The sequence below is a fragment of the Capra hircus genome, chromosome 29 (genome assembly GCF_001704415.2).
Source record: "Capra hircus breed San Clemente chromosome 29, ASM170441v1, whole genome shotgun sequence".
NCBI lineage: Eukaryota > Metazoa > Chordata > Mammalia > Artiodactyla > Bovidae > Capra > Capra hircus.
In genome coordinates, this window is record NC_030836.1 from 45,646,349 (window position 1) to 45,668,803 (window position 22,455).

The following is a 22,455-nucleotide window of genomic DNA, read 5'->3' on the forward strand; positions in this document are numbered from 1 at the left end:
GCAGCCCAGATGCCCTTTTCTTTCTATTTCCTTAGGCTGGCGGGTGGTGGGACCTGCAGGTGTTCCTGGCCACGCCTGGACCCCTCAGGGTGGGTGTGTTCTCCCCACTTGGGTCAGGTGACTCAGGGGCCTTTGACAGAGCCCAGCTCGCCCCACCCGCAAGCAGGTTCACGGCTCCTGCACCTATACGCCCAGATCTCCCACTTCCGGTGACGCTGCACTTGTCACCGCCTCCCAGGGTCTGTCGGCAAGAGCAGGCTTTTGTGCTTTTTTTTCTTATCAGCTCAGGAGCCCAGTTTCTTCCCAGAGAGACTTCGGGCTCTGTAAGGGCAGCACCCAGGTCAGGTCCTGGCCTTCTTTTGGCTCTCCTACACCAGTGAGCACAGTGATGGGCAGGTAATTAGGCCTTTAAAATATCTGTCAACTGGTTGACATCACCCTCATTTGTTACTCCCTTCACTTAGGGCACTGTCTGCAAGAGGCCCTGGTAAAATATCCCCATATTACCTGGGAACAATTAGCGCATTGATCCCCCCAGCAGCTCTTCACCAGAGCATCCTGATATGCTGACATCAGTCATCTGTGATTATGGATCCTTGGTGCCTCAGCCAAGCATCTTACTATCACTGTGTCTCTTATCCCTTCCAACATTCTTCTAAGGGTGTTAATTTTACCCATTTTACAGATGGGGAAACTGGACAATAGAGAGCTGTAAATCATTTGTCCAAGGTCACACAGCTGGTAGGTTATGGACCTGGAATTTGAGCTTAGGTCATCCTTGATTGGGGTTTCCCAGGTGGCTCAGCGGTAAAGAATCTGGCTGCCAAGCAGATGACGAGGCTTCGATCCCTGAGTCAGGAAGATCCCTGGAGAAGGTAGTGGCAACCCTCTCCTGTATTCTTGCCTGAAAAATCCCATGGAGAGAGGAGCATGGTGGGCTACAGTCCATGGAGTTGCAAAGAACCAGACATGACTGAGCGACTAAACAACAACATCCCTGAACAGAATCTGTCTTATTTGCTTGCATTGCAGTGTGAGTTCTTCTCTCTCCTCTATTAATTTTATGTGGAAGAGCAAAGAATCACAGCTGAAGCTTGTGACTTGGCCTCAGTCTGTTGCGCTCCCTGGGAGATGGAAAGTGTCTAGAAGGTGAGGGTTACTGCTGGGGGCTCAGACAGGCAGCCCCAGGTGGGGGTCCTGGGGAAGCTGAGGGGCTTGAAAAGAGAGCCAGAGGGCAGACAAGCAGCTTTGCACAGGGACAGACCTATGGGACCACTAAAGTGAGCCAGAGGAGTACGGTGGATTAGCAAAGGCTGGGAGAAGGAAGGGAAGCGACAGACGGGAAGACATTTGGGAGGACTTCTTGGACAGCAAGGAGATCAAACCAGTCAATCCTAAAGGAAATCAACCCTGAAAACTCATTGGAAGGACAGATGCTGAAGCTCCAGTATTTTGGCCACCTGATTCGAAGGACCAACTCACTGGAAAAGACCCTGATGCTGGGAAAGACTGCAAGCAAAAGGAGAAGGGGGCAAAAGAGGATGAGATGGTTGAGTCCACTGACTCAATGGGCATGAGTCTTGAGCAAACTCTGGGAGATAGTGAAGGACAGAGAAGCCTGGCGTGCTGCAATCCACGGGGTCACAGAGTCAGACGACTGAGGGACTGAACAATAAGAGGAGAGGGTGGGTGAGGGGCAAGAGCATCTTCCTGGTGGACACATAGGAGAGAGCCTCTTCCCCGGCTCTTGGCTAACTCTTGCGCTTCTGGCCCTCCACCAGCAGGTGTGGGAGCCTAGGGCTGGGGGTGGGCAGAAGAAAGGCCAGGAGAACATGGATGAGAGCCAGGGGTGGGGCAAGGTCAAGCAAAGAGATGACATTCTGGGGCAAGCATTTTATTTGTTAATACAAGAATAGAAATTCTGCAATAAATATCATCTAATAAATAACATCTCCAAATAAATAAATATTAATACAACAAACTTAAAAGAGTCATGAGTTGGGTGGGGCTGGGGGGCAGGGCCTAGGGGAGCTGCCCCCGTACCCCGAAATGCTACCGCAATGTAAACTTTCAGGAAATTCTGTGGCTGTGGCTATGGTTGCCCTCCCCAGCCCGGGCAACCCACAGATACCCTGGGAAAGGGGGCAGAAGGGAGGCACCCTGTAGCTGGCAAGAAAATTCAAGGCCATGTCCTTCTGGATGACACCCTGTGCCACGGATCACCTTGGTGACCCCTGGGTCCAGTCTGTCCCTGCCCCTCTGCTTTCAGTATTACCTCCACTGCAGACCCCGCCTCTTCCGTTTTTCATCCCATCTCTTCCGTCTGGACTTGGCCACTGTGTGCTTCCTGAACTGCATGTATTGAGTTGTTTGAGGGGTGGGGGAGCAACACCCATCTAAGGAGAGCAGGGCAGCCAAAGGGTTTCACCCCAGAAAGGCACATGTGATGGTACCCCCTCTCCCTGCCCCACAGGCACGCTTCCTGGAAGTGCCACTCGAGGGGCTGGGTGGGTGCTGGCAAGTGGTGGGCAGGAAGCAGGAAGCTGCAAGAGCCTCACACCGACTGCAGCCACTCTGGGTGCCCTTGACCATGACGTCCTGTGGAAATGGGATGGGGCCTATTGCACCTCTTCCTCAGACCCGTAGGACTTAGGGAGGCCAGGAGGGGATGGGCCTCATTGCATCACACCCTCCTCCAAGCACAGGGAGGCTAGAGGCTCACGGCTTCAGTCTCCTGGCTCAACAAGTGTTGGTGTACACGTTTCTCCCTCCTAGAGTGGGAGCAGGGCTGGAAGGAGCAGCGGAAGGAGAGGGTGGTCGGAGATCAGAAGCCACGGGCCTCTAGGTGCAGGGTGACCGCGGTGGCCGGAGGCTGCATCTTCTTCTTGAGTCGGTTGAAGTCCTTGGCTGAGCGCCACAGCCAGGTTTGCAGCTCCTTCAGCAGCCAGAAGTCGTCCATCTTCTGGAGGAAGTCACTGTGGGCAGGGCCAGGGGCCCAGGTGGGCTCAGTCCCGGGCAGAGGCTGGGGCAGAGGGTAGCCCAGAGCTGCCATGACGCCCGCGATGCTGCCCAGCAGGCCCTGGAGGCTGGTGCAGAAGTGGGCCAGGCTGCGGCGCAGCTCGGCCGTGGCGGCCTGGCGGTTGAGACCCCGCAGGTAGCACAGGAGGTGGCTGTAGGCCTCGTAGTTCTGGGTCAGCCGCAGTTTGTCATTGAGGCTTCGCCACACCTCCAGGTTGACAGTGGCCTTGGGCAGAGTCTCCACCCCCAGCCGAGGGGGGTTGAAGTCAGGCTCGTTGAAAGGGGGGCCCAGGTAGTTCAGCTGTGAAAAGGAGAGGACGATGGGGAAGGAGGGGGGCAGAGGAGCCGGCTGGCCTGCTGGGAGGTGCTCGCCCCCAAAGCTTCTATTTCCTGCGTCCCCTGACACTGGCCCCATCTCCATGCTAGGCCTCCCCTAAGTTTCTCCGGGGATGTCATTGGCATGGAGGTGACAGTTGAAGCAACGAGGGCGATGAGCTCCCCTATGGAGAAGTGCAGAAAGAGGAAAACACGCAGGAGAAACTCAGGAAGGACGTGCTGACCGGCTGAGAGCACCAGCCTTGGGAGAGCGCCCCGCGGGGGCGGGGCAGAGCAGGAGAGGAGCCCTGAGGACCCAGGAGGCCAGGCCACAGAGGTGAAGGTGGACCAGGAGAGTGCAGAGCCAAGAAGAGGAGCTCGAGAAGGCAGCAGGGCTCAGTAGCAGGGCTGCAAAACAGAGAGTGAGGAGAGTGAGTCTCAGGAACACCGTTGGGCTTGGCAAGAATGAGGTGCCTGACGACCTCGGAGAGAACGGTTCCGTGGCCTGGAAGCCAGATTGCAGGGGTTAAGGAGTGAGTGGGTGGAGAGGAAGTGGAGGCAGAGGGTGTAGACCACTCCTTCAAGAAATTTGGCAGGGAAAGCCCGGGGAAGCAAAAGGGTCGGGAGCTGGAGCGGGTAGCAGAGTCAAGTAGAGGTTTCCTGGACGGGAAGGCAGAGAGGAGAGCGGGTGGGAAGGCAGAGAGCCTGGGGGCACCCGAGCTACGCCTGCCCCTGATGAGCCTGGGCCACTCGCTGGAGGGCAGGGGACACAGTCCTCACTGAGGCCCCTAGAGAGGGGCTCAGAGGCGCAGGGCTGCTGGAGGCAGAAACAGGCCATCTCAAGCGCTGGGCAGGAGGAAGGGTGTGAAGACAGTCTAGGGTCAGGACAGAGCCTTGCCAACCCTCAGGGGAGAGGCCTGGGGCCCAGGGAGAGGGCTAGGGAGCCTGCTCAGCTGGGAGAGAGAGGGAGAAGCAAGAGGCGAGGCCTGGGATAGGCAAGCCCAGGGGGAGGTTCACACGCTGACAAGCTCAGAGACAAACTAATTTCCTCGGTGTATCCTGGGGCTGGAGCCAGCTCCCCCGCCACCCTCCTCCCCCTTCTTTCCCTGGCTCCAGAGTAGGGTCTGGGATGTGGAGGAGGAACACGGGAAGAGGGGCCAGTTCCCCATGGTCCTCGGCAACCCTGACCCTCCTCCCTTCTCTCCTGGGCTCTCTGAGCACCTCCAGACCGCACCCAGATCCTTTTGGCATAGCTTCCATCGGCACCCTGAACCCCCTGCCCCTCCTGGCCGGGGTTCCCTACAGTCCCCTTTTCTCCCCAAGTCCCCCTTAGGAGGCCCAGCTAGGATGGGAGAGGCAGACAGAAGGGAGGCCCATGGGTCCAGAGCAGCAGGGCCCCAGGTCTGGGGCAGAGACGAGCTGGAACACAGGCATGGGGGGTGGGGCCCTCCAGCCCCACCCAGCCCCACCCGGGGCGAGAGACACCACAACACGGTGTAAACAGAGGAGACTTCCCTGGCCCTCAGGGGGAGGCGGGCGGCTGGGCCGGCAGCCAGTGCGGCAATGGGCCAAGGCGGGTGCGAGGCCTGCCCACATGCCTAGACCTGGGGCCAGGGATGGGGAGGAGGGGGCACCTTCCCCAAGAGGGAGGGCAGGAGATGGGCCAGCCAGGAGGACTCCTGAGAGCCCAAGCCCCTCCCCATCACCCCGTCATTCACCAGGACCCCCACTCTCTTGGTGTTCTCTCTTCCCTCACCCCCATTCTCCACCGGCTCCCAGCCCCTGAGCAGCCCCAGATACTCACATAGGTCCCAGCCAAGCTGCGGAGCTGGTGCTCCAGGTAGCGGGTGAGGTCATAGGTTTTCTGGATGGAGGGGCCGGGCCCCGGGTCTCCCGTGCGGTTGAGGGCTGGCACTGCAGGGAGCTGCCAGAGCACGGTGCACAGGCACGCGAGCATCCCCCACGAATCCCCTGTGGACAGGGCAGTGAGGAGCGTGAGGGTGGCCTGGCCTGGCCCAGGAGGCAGCTGGCAGGTGTCTGTCCCCACCTTGGGCGGGAGCGTGGCCAGGGTGGGACACCAGATGGGAGCAGGTGGAGTGGAGGAGGGGCGCTCCCTGGCCTGAGAGAGTGTGTTCCTGGAGGCATATTTGTGTTTGAGGACGAGGGCTTGGCCTGTGTGTCTACCAGGAGGTACTGGAGAGCATTTGTGTGTCAGCTAAGAGTCGCCGTGTGTGTGTGTGTGTGTGTGTGTGTGTGTGTGTGTGTGTGTGTGTGTGTGTGTGTGTGTGTGTGTGTGTGTGTGTGTGTGTGTGTGTGTGTGTGTGTGTGTGTGTGTGTGTGTGTGTGTGTGTGTGTGTGTGTGTGTATTTGTGTGTCAGCTAAGAGTCGCCGTGTGTGTGTGTGTGTGTGTGTGTGTGTGTGTGTGTGTGTGTGTGTGTGTGTGTGTGTGTGTGTGTGTGTGTGTGTGTGTGTGTGTGTGTGTGTGTGTGTGTGTGTGTGTGTGTGTGTGTGTGTAGACAGGCCGAGAGACTGCGAATCAGAATCAGTATTCCCAGGTTCTAGCTGTACCTCGGCTTTCTCTCCCACCCTCTGCAGCTTAGGGGGAGCCCAGGGGTTGGGAAACAGCACGTGTCAGAGATTCAAGTTGAGAGAAGTCAGCCCTGAGAGGGACGCGCGAGAGGCAGCCACGAGTGGGAATTGAGCCAGAGGCAGGACACAGGGTCAGACCACCAGGGTCAGAGGCAAGGTGTAGCTGTGGACACCAGGGCCGGGCGGGCTGAAGGACATGGGGCTGGCTCGGGTGGGTGGCGGGGGCTACATTCTGGGATTTGATTCCGGTGCGTGAAAAGTGTAGGATCGAGTTAGACTGAAGGACATGTGTTCGCTCTGAGAGGCTGGCTGCAGTGAGATCTGCCCCATGCTCCTCTAGGTTATTGGATCGGGAAGGTTAGACCTGAATGAGACTGGTGGATCGGTCTGCCGTGAAGACAGGCTGGGGACAGCTTGTCCGCTGGTGGTGCTGGAGAGTTTGGGCCCCGCAGGATACCAGAGGCCAGGGGTCAGAGCTGTGAGGAAAGACTCGACCATTGGGAAATATGATGTTCCCAGCTTTTAGGTGAGGTTCAAGGTCAAGAGCACTAGACCAGGATTCAGTGGGCCTTGGGATTGGCAGTGGCAATGAGGGTTAGGAGAGACTAAGGCTGTAATTGGCACTGGGCTAGATTAGGTTTAAGGACTGGGTTCCTTTCAAAGTTTCAGGTTAGTTTATTGGGATCTGGCTGACTGAGTGTGGTTGAGGTTTGAGTCCAGCTGGGGGATGTGGTTAGGTCTGGGCAGGCAGAGGGTTGGCTGGGGCTGAAGTTTGTGCATCTGTTGATGTCGCTGTCTGATGGGACGATACACGGTGTGTCACTCGGAGTAGGGCTAGTTTGGGTTTTAAGCTTGGAGAGGTGTGAGGTCAAGAGTGGTTTCCTTATTTTATAAATTATATCCTGTCAAATTTTCTACAATGACATATGTTGCTTTGATAAAAATAAGTTGGATATGAGTTTAACAAGTTGATTGTACTTAGAGTTATGGTAAGTGTGGAGTTAGAATTAAGATCAGGTATGTTTAGACTTAGTCATATGCTGGGTCAGGGGTTTAGAGAGGGTTGCAGCCTCGGAGGGTTTAGGATTCATGTGGTCTGGAAGGTCTCTGTGGAGGGCAGGGCTCAGGTGGAACCTTCTGCAGTGGCCCGCTGGTCGGTCTGACTGTTTCAGATGCTTTACTGGCTGGCTGCACTGATGGGGTATGGTAACAGGGTGCCTCTAGTCTCAGGGATTCTGCTGTCTTGAGTGAAGGGCTCTTGTTTGAGGATGTGTGTGTGTGTGCGTGCGTGCCCCACCCATGTGTGTTTCAGGACAGAAGGCAGGGCCAGACCCATAGCTGCTGCCTGGGGAGACAGGCTCCCCTTTTCCTCTTCTCCATCTGTAGCCTGGGGCTTCCCTCCCAAATGGTCCTCTCTTCATCCATTCCTTTCCACCCCTAACTCTTGCTGACTCTGAGTTCCCTTCTTTTTCCTCCCCACCCCTCTCTTTTTTTTGGCTGTGGTGAGCAGCATGTGGGGGCATCTTAGTTCCCCAAGCAGGGATCAAACCCGTGCCCCCTGCAGTACACACGTTGAGTCTTAACCACTGGACCACCAAGGAAGCCCCCCTTTCTATTCCCTGTTCTTCACATCCCAGACAACTCCAGGCCCTTCTCTGCTGCCCTCAGCCTGGCTGTCTGGCTGAGTGCCCAGGATCCCATGGGCACAGTGAGGGGTTAGTTTCAGGGGTTGCAGACCTGCTGAGCAGGGAGCAGCCCTTCTGGGACTGAGTCCGGTCTCTTCTCGAAGTTAGTGATGACGCCGAGGGTCCCAGCAGAACCGGCAGTTAGGAGCTAGGCTCGGCTCTTTACCCCACCCTGCTCTGGGCAGCCCTGCCAGCCAGAGTTCTAGGACTGGATGCTGCCTGGCGCACAGAGGGTGGGGGCGGGAGGTCAGGAACCCAGTTCTGGGCCTTGTTCTTCCCTCCCCCTCTGGGTCCTGTGGGACATCCCTGGGGAGGACTGGCTCCCTACACAGGGACAGCACGGGGAGAAGCCTCTGGAAAAACAAGAGCGAAGTCATCTGGGCAGAAAAACGGCTCATGAAATTAACCAGACAAGGCCGGTGTTTCCAGGAATATTTCAGTTCTGAGGTAACTGTGTCATTGAAGGCTGGGGGGGTGGGGGGTGGAGGGTGGGGGGAGAGAGCTGAAGGATCTGAGGGATCAAGAGGGAAGGAGCCTCAGAAATCCAGAGGGAGAAGAGGCAGCAGGGGAGTAGAAGGCCAAAGGGCTCTCCTCTGACGGGATGGCCAGTGCTCTGGGCAAGATGTCCCACCTCTCAGGCAGCAAAACTGAGAGCTGTCCGAGCAGAGCACACCTGTGGGTCAGCCGCGGGCCCTGGACTCGGCGCAGCCTGCCTGAGCCTGCGGAGGGCAAGTGCTGGGGGCACCCTGGAGTCCTCACACTCCCCCTCCTCTGCAGGCGCAGGGTGTGCAGGTGGGCCGGCCACTGGGGGGCTGTGTCCTGGGCCCCCTCCCCCAGCCCTGGCCCCCAGCCCGGCCCCCGCCCCAACTCTGCCTCTGGCTGCTGCCCACTGATTGTTTACATCCCGTCTTCCCCTGTGTTTATAAATCCGGCTGAGCACGTGAGGAGCTAATGAGAGCAGCTCACATTTCCTGCTGTGGGGGCCCCCGCCACCCCCCATCCTGGCCCCCGCCCCGGCCAGCCCCTAATTCCATCCAGATCCCTGGGCCCTGGGAACCGAGGCCCCCCTCATGAACACACACACACACACACACACACACACACACTCTCAGCCCACGCACGCGCATGGCCACCCTGACACGGCTGCGTAGGCAGGCAGACCCCATGGACGCGTGTCTCTAGGCAGCTGCCCCCCTTAGCCCGTCTACCCCAATCTGACCTCAGTCAGGAAAGATAGGGGGCTCAGCAGTGCACACGAGCCAGGGCAGTCACAGTGGGGAGGACCGGTCAGCCAGGAGACTCTGCACCTTGGACTGGTGGCTCAGAGCCATCAGCCCGACAGGTAGGAGCTGGGAGGCACTGCCCAGAGGTGCTGGGCTGAGGGTGCAAGGAAGAGTGAAGGCCCTGCCTGGAGGCCAGGCCAGGCCCAGCACCCTGGTGACCTCGGAGGGCTCAGCGGGGCAGCACCAAGGGAACGCAGCCACTGAAGGCGTGCTGGGTCCACGGTGGCAGGAGAGTCAGGGAACAGCCCCAGGGGCCACCCCTTAGACCCTCTTTTCAGGGAGCCTAAAGGAACAGCCCAGCTTTCCTGGTCTTCTGGGCTGGTTGCACCTCCCTTGTCTTCCTTCTCTCCCTTCCATCATTCTCTCCTTGGTTCCCTATCCCCCAGGCAACTGAGAAGAGGCTTAGGAGTGGGTAACGGGTGGGCCCAGAAGTCAGGAGACCTCTCTGTCACCAGCCCATCCAGTGGCTGGGCTTGTGTGATGGGGTTGCACTGTGCAGCTAAATTTCAAACCACGTGGCACTCCTGCTCTGCCGACCTCTTCAGCAGCGCCCCCCCTGCCCTTCTCTTCCAGCCTAAATGATACAAGAGGAAACTGAGGCCCAGGGAAAGAAGCAGATGGGCAGCCCGCCTTCCAGCCTTGAGGAGTCCATTCCCAACCAGGAGTCAGGCTTTCCTTGGAGTCCAGGGTCGGGGTTGTGCCACAAGAGGACCCTGGGTGGAGCCGGGCAGAAAGCAGGCATGGGGCGGGGGGCGCAGGGAGCGCAAAATGAAGGAAATAGTCCAGCAATTGTGTGGGTGTGCTTGAAAGGGTGTTGTTATCCAGAGAGTGTGGGAGGGGCTCAGGGAGCATACAGGAGCCGAGTGTGAATAGACAGGTGGGATTGTGGGGAGGAATGTGAAGTGTCACTAACAGAGTAGCTAGTGCCGAGGGAGTGTGCAAAAGCGTGAACGGCCCGCGCAGGGCTCTGCCGGCGGAGGGGGAGACATCACACCAGCTGGGAGGCGAGGCCTCTCAGGGCTGCTGCGGGACAGTCGCTGCCACTTCTGCCTGGCGCCTGTTTCTTCCCCCCGGTTGGCTCCAGGGCAGCGAGGGTGTCTGAGCCAGTGAGGGCACCGGGTCTGCTCTGTTGGGTGGGGGGGGCGGTGGTGGTGTATCCCCGTGTCCCGCGGGAAGGGCAGACATGTGTTCCCGCATCCGGGGAGGGCTTCGTGGGGACAGGGAAAGCACAGAGGTGTCAGCCTGGAGGAGTCAGAGAGCGCCCGACCGAGGAGCGCGTCCAGTGCACCCCGCCCCCCCCGCCCCCGCGCCCCACAGCCGCTCTCCGAGGCTCGGACCGCCCCGGCCAAGCCGGACCTCCAGCCGCCCCTCCCCTCCCGGCAGCCCCCTCCTACCCCAGAGGGGCGGGCCGGGCAGGGCGCAGGAGGAAGCGGGGACGCGTCCTCTGGGAGGTGGGAGTCTGGGGAGGGCATCTGGAGCGCAGAGCGGAGTCGCTGGGAAGGAAGGTGGGGAGAACCGGGATGAGGGGACTCTGGCGAGGCCCGGGGCCTGGGGGTTCCCCCGAGGGGCTCGGCCCGCTCGCCCGCCCTGCCCCCTCGGCGGTGACCTCTCGCCCCCGGCCCCCTCCCTGCGGCGGCGGCGGCGCCTTCCCCCTGTGTGGCCCCGGCGCCCCCGGCCCCGCCCCCGGCCCGCTCCCGCCCGGTCGCTCCCTTCCCGGCGGCGGGGGCGGGGGCGGGGTCCGGGGGCGCCGGGGCTCCGGGCTCGGCCGGGCCGCTGCCCTTTTCCGCGCCGTCCACTCCCTGCCCGCCCTCCCGCGGGCCGCCGGGGCCGAGCGGCCGGCGCCGCCGCTCCCCTGCCGGTGACAGACTTTGCTGCCCGGTCCGGACGGGCTGCGCCCGCCACCGCGCCCCCCCGCCAAGCCCGCCAGCACTAATCACTCCCAGGCCACTGCGGGCCGGCCCGGGGGGCTCGCGGCCGCCGCCCGGCCCCTACCTGCCGCCGGCTCGCCCGCCACGGGCAGCATGGTGGGCTCCGGCCGCGCGGCGCGCAGCGAGGAAGCCGCGACTCCCGCGGCCCGGCCCGGACCAGCCCGGCGCGGCTCTGCCCTCCTCCCTCCTCTCGCCCGCCCTCCTTCCCGCCCTCCCCTCCCGGCGGGCCGGGGAGGGAGAGCGGCGCGGCCCGAGGTGTCGGCCTCCCCTCGCCTCCCGCCGGCCCGGCCTCGGGCTCCCCCGAGCCCCCTCCCTCCCGCCCGCTTCCTCTCCCGGCCCCCTCCTTCTCCACGCGCGCCGTCTCCTCCCGCAGACCCGCTCCCTCCTCGGACTCGCTCTCCCGACTTTGGCGCGGGGCTCGGTCCTCCGGGGTCCCGGGACCCCGCCTCGCCGGGCTCCAGGTGGCCGCCTCCCAGGTCTGCGGGTCGCCCGGGCTGCCCGCCGCGCTCCGGCCACCTCCTGGCCCCGCCGAGCGGACTCCAGGAATGCCGCGTCCCCGCCCGGCCCCTCTCGAGGGCGCCCGGCCCGTGCCCCCCCGCCCCGGCCCGAGCCCCGCAGGCGGGGGCAGCGCCCGGCTCCCCGGCCTGGCCCCGGCTCGAGACTCCCTGGGGGAAGGACGGGAACCGGATCTGGCGGCTCCCGGGCGGGGGCGGGGGCCGGGGCCTCGGGCGCCTGGCTCCTACCTGCTCGGAGGTCCATGGGGCTGGGGGCCGGGCGGGCCGGGCGCGGCTCCTCTCCCGGAGGCTGGCGGAGTGGGAGGGCGAGCCGCGGCTCCGGCGAAGCTTTAATAATCCCATCCGCCAGGCCCACTCGCAGGTTTTTTTCGCTCGGTTTCGGATTTTTTTTTTTTTTTTTTCGGTGTGGGACATTCTGCAAACTTTTTTTTTCTGACGTGTAAAGCTGTAACCACAAATTGTAGCGGCCCTCCCCGGGGTGGGGGGAGGAGGGGGGAGGAGGGAAGGGAGGGCTTCTGGGGCTCCTCTCCCTCCCACAACACCGAGGGGGGGTGAGGTGAGGCGAGGCTGCGGCGGTACCACCCCGGGCCTCCTGGGGGAGGGGGCAGGAGGGCATCCGTCCGTCGGCAAACTCCCCAGAGGCAGGGGAGTGAGCTGGCCGCCCCTTTTCTTCTCCCTGGGTGTCGGCCTGGGGCGCCGGCCCCCAGCCCCGGCGGGGTCCCGCTCTCACCCTACCTCTGCCTCAGCATCTCTAACCTCCCTACCCCTCCCTCCCCACCCCCCACCCCGAGTAAACGCAATGACACATTCTCCCAAATGCCAGCGAGCTGGCTTCGAAGCAAGTGATGGTGTTTTTCCTGCTGCCCTTTGTCTGGGCTGACCGCCCCCCTTGCCTATTGTCCCGCCGCCTGTCCCATTTCCAAACGCCGAGGCTAAGCGAGGCGCCCGGGCTGGGGCAGGTGACTAACCGGCTCATAATGCCCCTCCCCCGGGGGGGGGGGGCGGGCAGAGGGCACCACAGGCCCACTGCCCAGTGCGGAGGGAAGAGGGCACTTGGCAGAGGGTTCTTCCCTCCAGTTCACAGGGTTCTGCATTCTTCCTGCCCCTGGCCAGGAGAGTGCTTATGGGTGGGGGACTCGTAATTCATTAATCAGCACGAGGCACCAGACCAGTTTCAACACCAGAGGTTTCAGGGGTGACTCAGCGAGACCGCTTGGGTGCAAGGCGATGGAGAGACCCAGAGTCCCCACTTGGGAAATGCTTTCCCATGAAGACTCTGCTTTCTTTTGCCTTTGGAATTGGGGCTGTGGGCTTTCCAGGTGGTGGGGTAGGAGTGCCTGGGCTGTGAAGTGTCCTCTGTCCATCCTTCCCTTGGGACTGGACAGGGACTCGCCAGGCGGGATCCCTAGGGGACCCATAAGCCCAGACCCTCCCTGGAGGGTCTCCCTCTCTCCCTGCGCAGAGGACGGCCAAGGAGAGCACAGAGGAAACACTCTCCTCTGGGGCGTGCAGACATCCCCACTCCACGACTTTTCTTCGGTCATTTGGTCTCCAAGGCTTGAATGCTCTAGAGGGCCAGACCACCAATTAAATCACTTGGTAATAAGTTGCTTTTGTTGTAGTCTGTTTGCCGCCCCAAGGAGGGAAAGGTGGTGGTGGGCCAGACCTGCACAGTGACTCCTCTGGAGAACGGCATCAGAGCCTGTGCCCACCACGCCCGCCCTGGTGCCCCCAGAGAAAGAAGGGTGCCCTGCTGGCCCTGCTCTCGCCCCTCGCCCCTCGAGGCTGCGGGTCAGAGAAGGAGGCACAGTCCTGCCCAGAGCCGGGTTCCCAGGGCAGCTCTTCCCTTTTCTGCACTTCCAGAACTGAGGTGGGGGGGTCGGGGGGGAGAAGTTTGTTTTCAATTACCTCACTGGAGTGGGACAGACTTTGTTGTTGGGTTTTTTTTCTCCCTCTTTCTTTTTTTCCCTAAACGAGGAGAAAAAGAGCTGGGAAAGGGGAGCTGGCCTGCGGTGGGGGGCAGGGGCTTTTCTTGGGAGTCAGGAGCAGCTCCGGTGAAACCTGCCTTGGGGGGGCCCTTGGAGAAGTGCTTGGTGGGGGGGGCCTCCTCCCGCCCCTCCCCCAGCCAGAATGCTGGAGTTTCAATGACATTCTTGGCAGGCGAGCCCGAGCATCTTTTGATGCCCATGCCAAGGTCAAGGAGGCAGATGCCCAGTGGGTGACAGGCACTGAGACAGGCCAGGAGGTCTCCTAGCAGCTACCCTTTTGGAGGGAAGGGGCGGGGAGGGGGAGAGGGGAGCTGCTCGAGCCCTTCTCCCCCGGTTTGCAGCCTGCTCCTTGCAGAGAGTGTCTGCACAGACAATGTGGTTTGGATTTGGCTGAGCCCCTCAGCACCTTATAAAGCACCTTGCTGAGTCAGGGAGAAAGCAGCCCCAACACTGGAGAGAAGGAGGGGGCCAGGAGAGAAAGGGGAAGGAGGGAGAGGGGAGCTAAGGAGGGGGCCGCTGAGGGAAGAGGAGGGAGAAGAGAGAAGGGACAGGGCAGGAAAGAGGAGACACACAGAGGCAAATCGGTAGGTGGGAGTGGGAGCGGGAAGGAGGGGAGGCCGACCTGAAGGAGGAAGAGGAACCTGGTCTGGTTTAGTGGAAGGGGAGGGACGCGTCCACGCCCCCCACCCCCACCCCGGCAAATGTTCACCTCGGGAGTCAAGAAATCATTGGTTTGCAGGAACTGAGGGTTGCAGCTCTGGAATGGGGACCCAGGCCAGCTGGTGCAGGGACAAGTGGCTTTCCACACAGCCACCCCTCCCCCGCCTCCCGCCCCAGGCCCCCCACCCCATGAGCTGGGGAAGCCCTGTTCTCCCTCTGCCTGGGTCTGGACTTGCAGCCCTGCCCTCTCCCCTCACCTGGGGGTGGGGGCGGGGGAGCAAGCCGCTCCCCTCCCCATCTTCCCCACTGCCCAAGGGAAAATCGTCTCCATCTCCAAGCTGCCAGTGCCCCTCTGCCATGTCTGGGCAAAGGCAGCATGCCGGCGACGAGCTGCCAGTTGGGCCGGGGTGGGGGCTGGAATAAAGACAGTGCCTTTATTCTGCCAAATCCCCAAGGGGGTGGGCTGGTGGGGGTGGGGGTGGGGGTGGGGAAGAAAGAGGGAGGGGTGGAAAATGGAAGCCCCTGCAGGGTTTCTGTGGGGTGGCCTAGGCACAGGTGGCTGCCCTCTGATTTCCAGGTGGAGACCTTGGGGGAAGTTCCTGTTCCCCCGTGGCTCTCAGACAGGGAGGTTTGCCAGGGGCCCTTCCAGAGATTCCTGGTGGGGGCAGGGCAGAGGGGAGATGAGGGGATGCAGAGGGGCGGGGGCAGGTACATCTGTCCCAGATGGCTCCTACAGGCATTTCCTGAGCCCCAGCTGGGTGCCAGGTCTTGTAAAGGACAGAGGAAAATCCACCTTTGCTTTCAAGAATTTCAGAGTCTGGTGACAAAGGACACTCATTAAACTGAGATCAGAGGGAAGGCCAGCTCTGGGAGGAGGCGGAGCTTTTGGGTGGACGTGTGGCTGGATGGTAGGAGGGGTGGCTACAACAGCTGGCTGAAGCCCTGAGGTCCCACGGGCTGCCTGATGCAGGCAGGTGGAGGGCAAGACGGGGAGTCAGGATGCTGGCCTTCCAGCTGGCTGGCGTGGCCTTGGGACAAGCAAGCCCGTCACCTCTCCATGGAATGGGATATGACCACCTCCCCAGGGCATGGTGGGAGTATCCGTGAGCCGATGAGAGGATGTTGTTCTGATGCCCTCTCTGGCCTTCTTCCAGACTTCACTCCTTACCATCCGCAGGGGTTAGCCAGTCAGACCTCAAAGGGTGTGTCTGGGTAGGGGGCAGGGCTGGCACCCAGAGATGACTGAGCTGCCCTCCAAGGGGGTGAGGGTGAGTCAGTGTTGACTCAGGGATGGGCTAGGGTTCCACCCCTCCCTCCTGCCTCCCCACCTCCCCCCATAACTGGCACCCCCAGGGAAGGCTGTCTATATGCCCGAAAGACACCATGTCCCACACAGCTGCAGAACTGGCACTGAAGGCAGCGTGGCCACTGGGGTGTCCGGGGAAGGCTCTGGTCAGTGCCCTCTGGGTGGGTGAACAGGGGTGCAATACTGAGAAGACACGGAAGTGAGTGAGGACATCCATCCATTCATCTATTTGTTCACCAAACCTTCACGAGTCCCTGCTCCATGCTAGGCACCAGGGACACAGAGCCCGAAGAGGACGGGAACCCTAAGAGGCCCTGGGGTTAGGGGGTGGAGGTCCCGCTCCCGAGGCTGCCAGCCTGCTGCGATGCCCTGCGTTCCTCAGTGACGCGCTACTCTTTCGCACCTCTCGGGCTTAACTCACGACAAGTGTTAAGACACACTGAGCTCTCACCACGAGTCGGGTCCTATGCTAAGGCTTACGTGAATGATTTCATTCCATTCTTACAATAACCCTAGATAATAAGAACTGGTGTTTGCCCATGTGATACACGAGGGGACTGAGGCTTGGTAAGATGAAGCCACTTGGCTGAGGTCATGCCAGGAGGTAGAACCAGGGCTGGATCTGAGGGCCGTTGGCCTTGAGCACGGCTCCCTCTTCACCACACCCACCGTGCAGGGACCCTTAAGAAGAGAAGAGGTTGGATGCAGAGACAACAGCATGTGCTGAGCACCACCTGGCTCAGTCAGTTCAGTTCAGTCCAGTCGCTCCATCGTGTCCAACTCTTTGAGACCCCATGGACTGCAGCACCCCAGGCCTCCCTGTCCATCATCGACCCCCGGAGCTTGCACAAACTCACGTCCATGGAAGTCAGTGGCTCGGAGGCATCCGACGCTAGCAACCCCTCTGGGACAGAGAGTCTCGTGTGCCTGGAGCAGCAGGCCCGGGCTCTCCTGCCCACAGCCCCCACCCACGACTGATGGGCCAGGCGCCCCACCAGCCGGGAGCACTTGCGTCCCTTCAGTAGATTCCATGAGCAGAGCATGGAGTTAGAACCATGGAATGAGCACTGAGCTGGGAGTCAGATGGTGGCCTGCCAACAGAACCAGGACAAGGGCTTCCACGTGCCTCCCTCCCGAGGGCCCGACTCTGCGTCTGCAACATCCCAGGAGGCACAGGGGCCTCAGAGGGTGGGAGGGGAGGAAAGGCAGCGTGCACTTCCCCTTTTCCTCCAAGGGCAGGAGCCCAGAGGGGCCCTGCCTCGCCCTGAGCTGGCTGTGATGCCAGCGGAAACCCCAGGACCAAGGCCTGCTCCTACCTTAGCAATGGCCCTGCCCTGCCCCGTATCCCCCACCCGCGCCTGGACCAGCCTCACCCCCAGCCCCCTGCCCTCTCCTAGGAGAGGAACCCTGCTGCTTCCTGCCTCTGCCCTGCCCTACAGGGCCAGGGCGGGGCGGGGGGGCGGGGGAGGGGGGGAGGCGGGGGCGGGTTCGGGGTGTGGGCGCTCGCTCTCCCCCAACCCCATCTGCAAGGATGTCAGGGTGATGGATGTGTGAGGAGGACAGGGCAGAAGGGACATCCCCAGCGGCTCCCCTCCGTCCGTCCACCAGGAGCTTTCCCCACCATTCTCCGGGGTGTTCCGCTGCCCTGGCCAGCCCATGCCGCGGGCTCTGTGACTCCGTCTCCCCTGGCAGAGGAGTGGGGTTACCTCTTCCTGGGCTGGAAGATCCTTATCCTGCCCTGCTGAGTCACTGCCGGTCCCCTCCCTCCCACCAGCCTTCTTCCTTCAGTCTTCTCCAGACTCTGGGTTGCACAGGGGCCCCTGGAGGGGTCAGAGGACAGCCAGAAGCTGCCACCTCCTTGGGGCCATCCCAGCACTGCTGGGAGCTGCCTTCACCAGCTGCATGACCTTGGGCGAGTCACTTGACCCCTCCACACTCTGTCTTCTCTTGCATAAAACAGCGTGATGATAATGGTATCCTCCTCAGAATAAGGGATAATTGACTGGGCACGGCAACCCACTCCAGTATTCTTTCCTGGAGAATCCCATGGAACCGGGCAGGCTACAGTCCATGGGGTCGCACGTCGGAAGCGACTTAGCACCCATGCAGTACGTCATACAAGTCAAACCTCTGGCACTTAACGTGGGACAATGTTACACATTATTATTTTCTCGCTCTGTCCTCCTGTCTCTGGTTATGGTGCTGCTCTGACCCCTGACCCCTGCAAGCCCCATGTTAATCTGCCTGCACCTTCTGTTCTTTCCCTTTGGCCTTCTTCCTGAGCCCCGTCCCTAGCACCCCCACTCTGACACCCCACACCAGGCACAGACACGGAACCCTGTAAAGTTATAGAGCTGGGCCGCTGCTCAACTTTCCTCCAGCGGGTCCTGAGCATCGGCCTCGGCCTCCCGCACAGCCTCCTCGTAGGCAGTCAGCGTGCTGGAAGATGGACACAGGCACAGTGAGCTCGGAGGTGAGGAAAGGAGCCACCCGCCCCTCCGCAAGCCATCCCGGGTGCCAGCCCCCTTCTGTCTGTAAGGAGCTCCCCTCTCCCTGGCCCCAACAGACACCTTTCCGGGGCCCACCTCATGGTCCCCAGCAGAGCCCCCAGAACATGTCCACTTCAGCTGCTGACCGCTGTGAAACTTGTTCAGTGAAACCGGGGCTCAAGAGCTCGGACAGGTGCGAGAAGGGCTGTGGTGCCCAGAAGGCAGGGAGGTCAGGAAGATGTCAAGGGAAACTGTGAGGATGGCTGGGGAAAGCCAAGCAGTTGGAGAACCACACTTGGCCTAGAACAGGCTCCCAGGCCGGGAGGAGCTAGTGCTCAGGTCTTTGGGGCCCAGTCACCCCCAAGGCTGTCTGAAGCACCTCCTATATGTGCCTGCAGGCAGCGTGGTCCTATGGAGACCCGCACCCTGCCCGCCAGGGGCTGGGGTCTGTGGGGACAGAGGGAAGATGGCTGCAGAGCCGCCCTGCTCTTAATGAGTGGTCTCCTTCCTGCCCTGCCCTAAGCTCTCTGAAGTCTCTCCTCCCCGTTGCACTGTAGTAAGCCCACGTCAGCCAAGGAAGATGGCTCTTGGGGCCCTCTCCCTTGGATGCTTAGCACAGTGTTGGACACCCACCTGGGACCCTTGGGTGCCCACTTGTCCTCCCCAGGGCTGCCTGGTCTCTGAGCTGGAAGCAGGAACTGGACACGGTGTCTGTCTCCCTCTGCTGGTCCCTGAGGGCACAGCCAGGCGACCCGCTTTCCCAGAGCTGGCAGTGCCCACAGCACCCCAAACAGCCGACGGCAAGCGTTGGGGACACTGAGGCAAGGGCCTGGGAGTCAGACTGGGCCCCAGGCTATAGGAATATGGACGCTGCCTCCCGGGTCCCTGGCGCCCGAAGCCTGCCTCCAACAGGGGCCCGGGGGTGGTCTTAGGGAGGCCAGGTTGTCTCCCTGATGTCTTCACAGGCCAGCAGGCCCCAAACAGCTTCCTTCCCTTCTAACCCATGAATGGAGCTGTCATCCACAGATTTATCTAAACCTTTTGTGAAGCTATTTCTATTTCCAGCCGAGACCACATCTTGGGGTAATGAGTTCCATCGAGTCCTCCCCTGCTGGGGGAAGCACGCTGCCTTTGATTTGTCCTGAACTTACCTCACTTGCGCTCCAAGGGGGCCCTGTAACTCCAGCATGCCAGGTTCTGGTGAACAAGCCTGAGCTTTCCCCTTCCCATCTGCGGCCTTAAAAATTTCCGTCTCATCTCCCGTTCACCTCCAGCCCTGAAGACGGAAGGGACCTGGTATGTCAGCTGTGCTCGGAGCCTGGCAGTGCCAGCCCCTCGCAGCTGGCCAAGATGGCGAGCGCTCATCTTCTCCCTATGGGGGGGGGGGGGGCAGAGGGCGTGCTGAGGGCCCAGGATCCAGTGGGCGCATGGCCGGCCGCAGCCCTGTGCCTTTTCCCAGGCTGGCCAACTCCTGCCCCTCCTCGAGCTCTCCCTGAGCACTCTCTGGTTCCTAGCTTCCAGACCTTTCCTCTGTAAAGTTACTGTGGGGGCGGTCCCTCCCCGTTCCTAGGGTGGATTCACCCTGGCCTCATCTGTGTCGATAATTTATTCTGTCCCTGGTCCTGACCCCAGAATACCATGAGGGGCCACTCCAAAGGCAGAGAAGCCAGGACACCGTGACCAGAGTAACAGCAATACTGACCGCGCAAACGAAGGGCTTTATAAACACTGAGAAAGTTCATCTTTGCGGCCCTCTAAGATAAGGACTGTTAGCTGTTCCTACCCCAATTTACAGAAGAGAAAACTGAGGTTCAGAGAATATAAAAGCAAAGTGTTCATTTGCACAGAACCTGAAAGTGATGAGGCCAGGATTCAGACTTAGGCACACAAGGGCCTAGAACCCCATGGTCCATCCCAACAGACAACGTGGCTTCAAGTCTTGGGAACTTTCAGAATCCGATACTCTTCGGTCATCCGACCCACGTTTATTAAACCACTGCTATGTGCCAAGCTTGTTCTGGTTGCTGGGAGAAATGCCAGGGAACAAAAAAGGCCCAGGCCGGGCTTGCCTCCGAGGGCTGGAGGCACCCGGTGTGCCACAAACCCATCGCACGTGGGCAAGTAGAGCCCCACCAGCTCAGTGCCGTCAGCTCAGAACTCCCTCACACGCTGGGAAACCCCAGCGTCACCACGCACAGCCCATTCCCCGTGTGTGCACAGCCCAGCCTTGGCAGCATCAGGCCCTCTGGAAGGGATTTTTGTCCTGGGCTCTCTTTCCCACGGCTAGAAAAGTGTGTCCAGCACGTTAGTTTGTTTGTTTTTTAGTGTGTAATCAGATTGACCCTATTAGAAATGTACGTTTTAAAAATTACTTATTGACAGTGGCGCTGGGTCTTCTTGCTGTTCCAGGGCTTTCTCTAGTTTTGATGCATGCTGGCTACTCTTGGTTGCATGCGGGCTTCTCATCCTGGTGGCTTCCCTTGTGGAGCATGGGCTCCAGGGCCGGCAGGCTCCAGGGCCGGCAGGCTCCAGGAGTTGTGGTGCAAGGGCTTAGCTGCCCCCCGACAGTGTGGGATCTTCCTGGATCAGGGATCGAACCTGTGTCCCCTGCACTGGCAGGTGGATTCTCATCCACCGTACCACTAGGGGAAGTCCTAACGTGTGTTAGATGAATGAATTACTGAGCTCTGAGGATTCTGTGATTTCAAACCTAACACACTGGGGGAGAAGCGGCGGTTGAAATTTCCAGAGAGATTATTATTTTAAGTTTGAAATGGTAACCACCTTCCTCCATTTCATATCTGCCCCTGAGACACTCTCACACACACACCCACGCACACACACACTCCCACATAATCACATACTGTGTACTTGCAGGAGGCAATCTCTAATGTGGGGTATGGCGAAGACTGTAAGAATGCGGGGTTTTAAAAGCTCTTGAGACAGCATCTCATTCAACCCACTCACTTTATCAAGGAGGAAACATACCCAAAGGGCCTTGACTTGCCTGAGGCCATCTGTGAGCAGGGCTGGAGTCTCCTGTGCCTCCTCCCTTTTGGACCTGGAAGGCCTTCTTGGCTGCACCAACTGCCATCCTGGAGAGGCTGCCTGACCTCCAGTGGGAGAGCTCCCTTCCAGCCCCACAGCCTGGGGCAGCAGGCCTGCCAGTTCCAGCTCTTCCCCAGAGCAGGGGTGGCTAGAAGAGGGGCTCAGGGCAGTCAGAGGGCCCCTTGCGATCTCAGCACATCAAGCCGGGAAGAGGCATCTCATGCCATCAACCACATTGTACAGTCGCAGACACGGGAGGGACTCACCCAGTCACAGCAGAGTCAGTGCTGAGGACAGACCAGAGACCCAGGACTTCCGATTCCCAGCTCTGAGCCCTTCAGAAGGGTCAAGAGCTTCCTGGCTTTGGCAGGTGTGTGTGGCTGCACGCACACACACATGCACACACATAGCTTAGGAAAGACGCATCAGAAGCCCAAAAGCATTTCTGTCTCCTCCCTCTGTACAGTCAAAGCTATGGTTTTTCCAGTCATCATGTACGGATGTGAGAGTTGGACCATAAAGAAGACTGAGCACTGAAGAACTGATGCTTTCGAACTATGGTGTTGGAGAAGACTCTTGAGAGTCCCTTGGGCAGCAAGGAGATCAAACCAGTTAATCCTAAAGGAAATCAACCCTGAATATTCATTGGAAGGACTGATGCTAAAGCTGAAGCTCCAAAACTTTGGCTATCTGAAGTGAAGAGTCAACTCATTTGAAAAGATCCTGATGCTGGGAAAGATTGAAGGCAAAAGGAGAAGGGGGCAACAGAGGATGAGATAGCTGGATGGCATCACTGACTCAGTGCACATGAGTTTGAGCAAACTCCAGGAGATGGTGAAGGACAGGGAAGCCTGGCGTGCTGCAGTCCATGGAGTCGCGAAGAGTCAGAAACGACTGAGCAACTAGACAACTTCCTCCCCGCAGAGCCTTGTTCCAAAGCCTGGAGGCTACAGGTCCCTACAGTCCCGTAAGAGTCAGGCGCAGAGACCCGGCTGTTCGATGAGTCACAGCTCCCCTCCCTGCCTTCCAGGGAGTGTTGGATATATCTCCTGTTCCAACTGGGCTGCTCAGGCAATGGCTGGGGGAGCAGTGGAGAAGCCATGAAGGCTTGGCTGATTCTCGCTGGAATAAAAAGAGAGGGTGAGATCCAGGGAGGAGGAGCAAAGGAGGGGAATAACGACTGCTAGGTTCTTTGTGAGCAAGGTGTGGACTGGACAGAATGTGGGGTGACAGCTATCATCCACAGAAGGGTAGGACTGTGGGCAGGGCTTGGAAATTTTATTTAATCACAGCACTGTGCTAAGAGGCAACCGGAGTCAATTCAGTTTCACTTGGATCACACACCTATTCACTGAAGGCATACTTACTAATCACCTGCTGAGGGCCAGGCCCTCCCCTGGGTGCAGGCACCCACCCGGGAAGGTAGGGTGACGCAAACCGACTCAGTCCTGGCCTCACAGGGCTGACATACTAGAGGCAGCACAGTAGACACGTGTGAAATAACGTTGACTTGTGCTAGGCGCTGTAGATGACTCGGAGCAAGGGATTAGCTGCGGGGAGGGGGCCTGGAGCAGGGAGGCAGAGAAGGCCTATTTGAGGATGGGCACCTGAAGCTGAGCCCTAGGAAGAGA

The 22,455-nt window shown here is 60.1% G+C and overlaps 1 protein-coding gene across 4 annotated transcripts; it reads right to left on the bottom strand.

Annotated features, from left to right (window-relative positions):
- CLCF1 (cardiotrophin-like cytokine factor 1) lies at positions 1,879-11,708 on the bottom strand. Of its 4 annotated transcripts, none has more exons than XM_018043494.1 (3): positions 11,562-11,708; positions 5,138-5,304; positions 1,879-3,319 (listed from the first exon to the last, which is right to left on the bottom strand). In XM_018043494.1, exons 1-3 carry the CDS (start codon positions 11,575-11,577, stop codon positions 2,825-2,827), a joined length of 678 nt encoding a protein of 225 aa, XP_017898983.1. In that variant the 5' UTR covers positions 11,578-11,708; the 3' UTR covers positions 1,879-2,824. The 4 variants fall into 4 exon arrangements, with proteins under 4 accessions (XP_017898983.1, XP_017898982.1, XP_017898984.1 ...); XM_018043493.1 differs by lacking the exon at positions 11,562-11,708 and adding an exon at positions 10,883-10,969; XM_018043495.1 differs by lacking the exon at positions 11,562-11,708 and adding an exon at positions 10,285-10,533.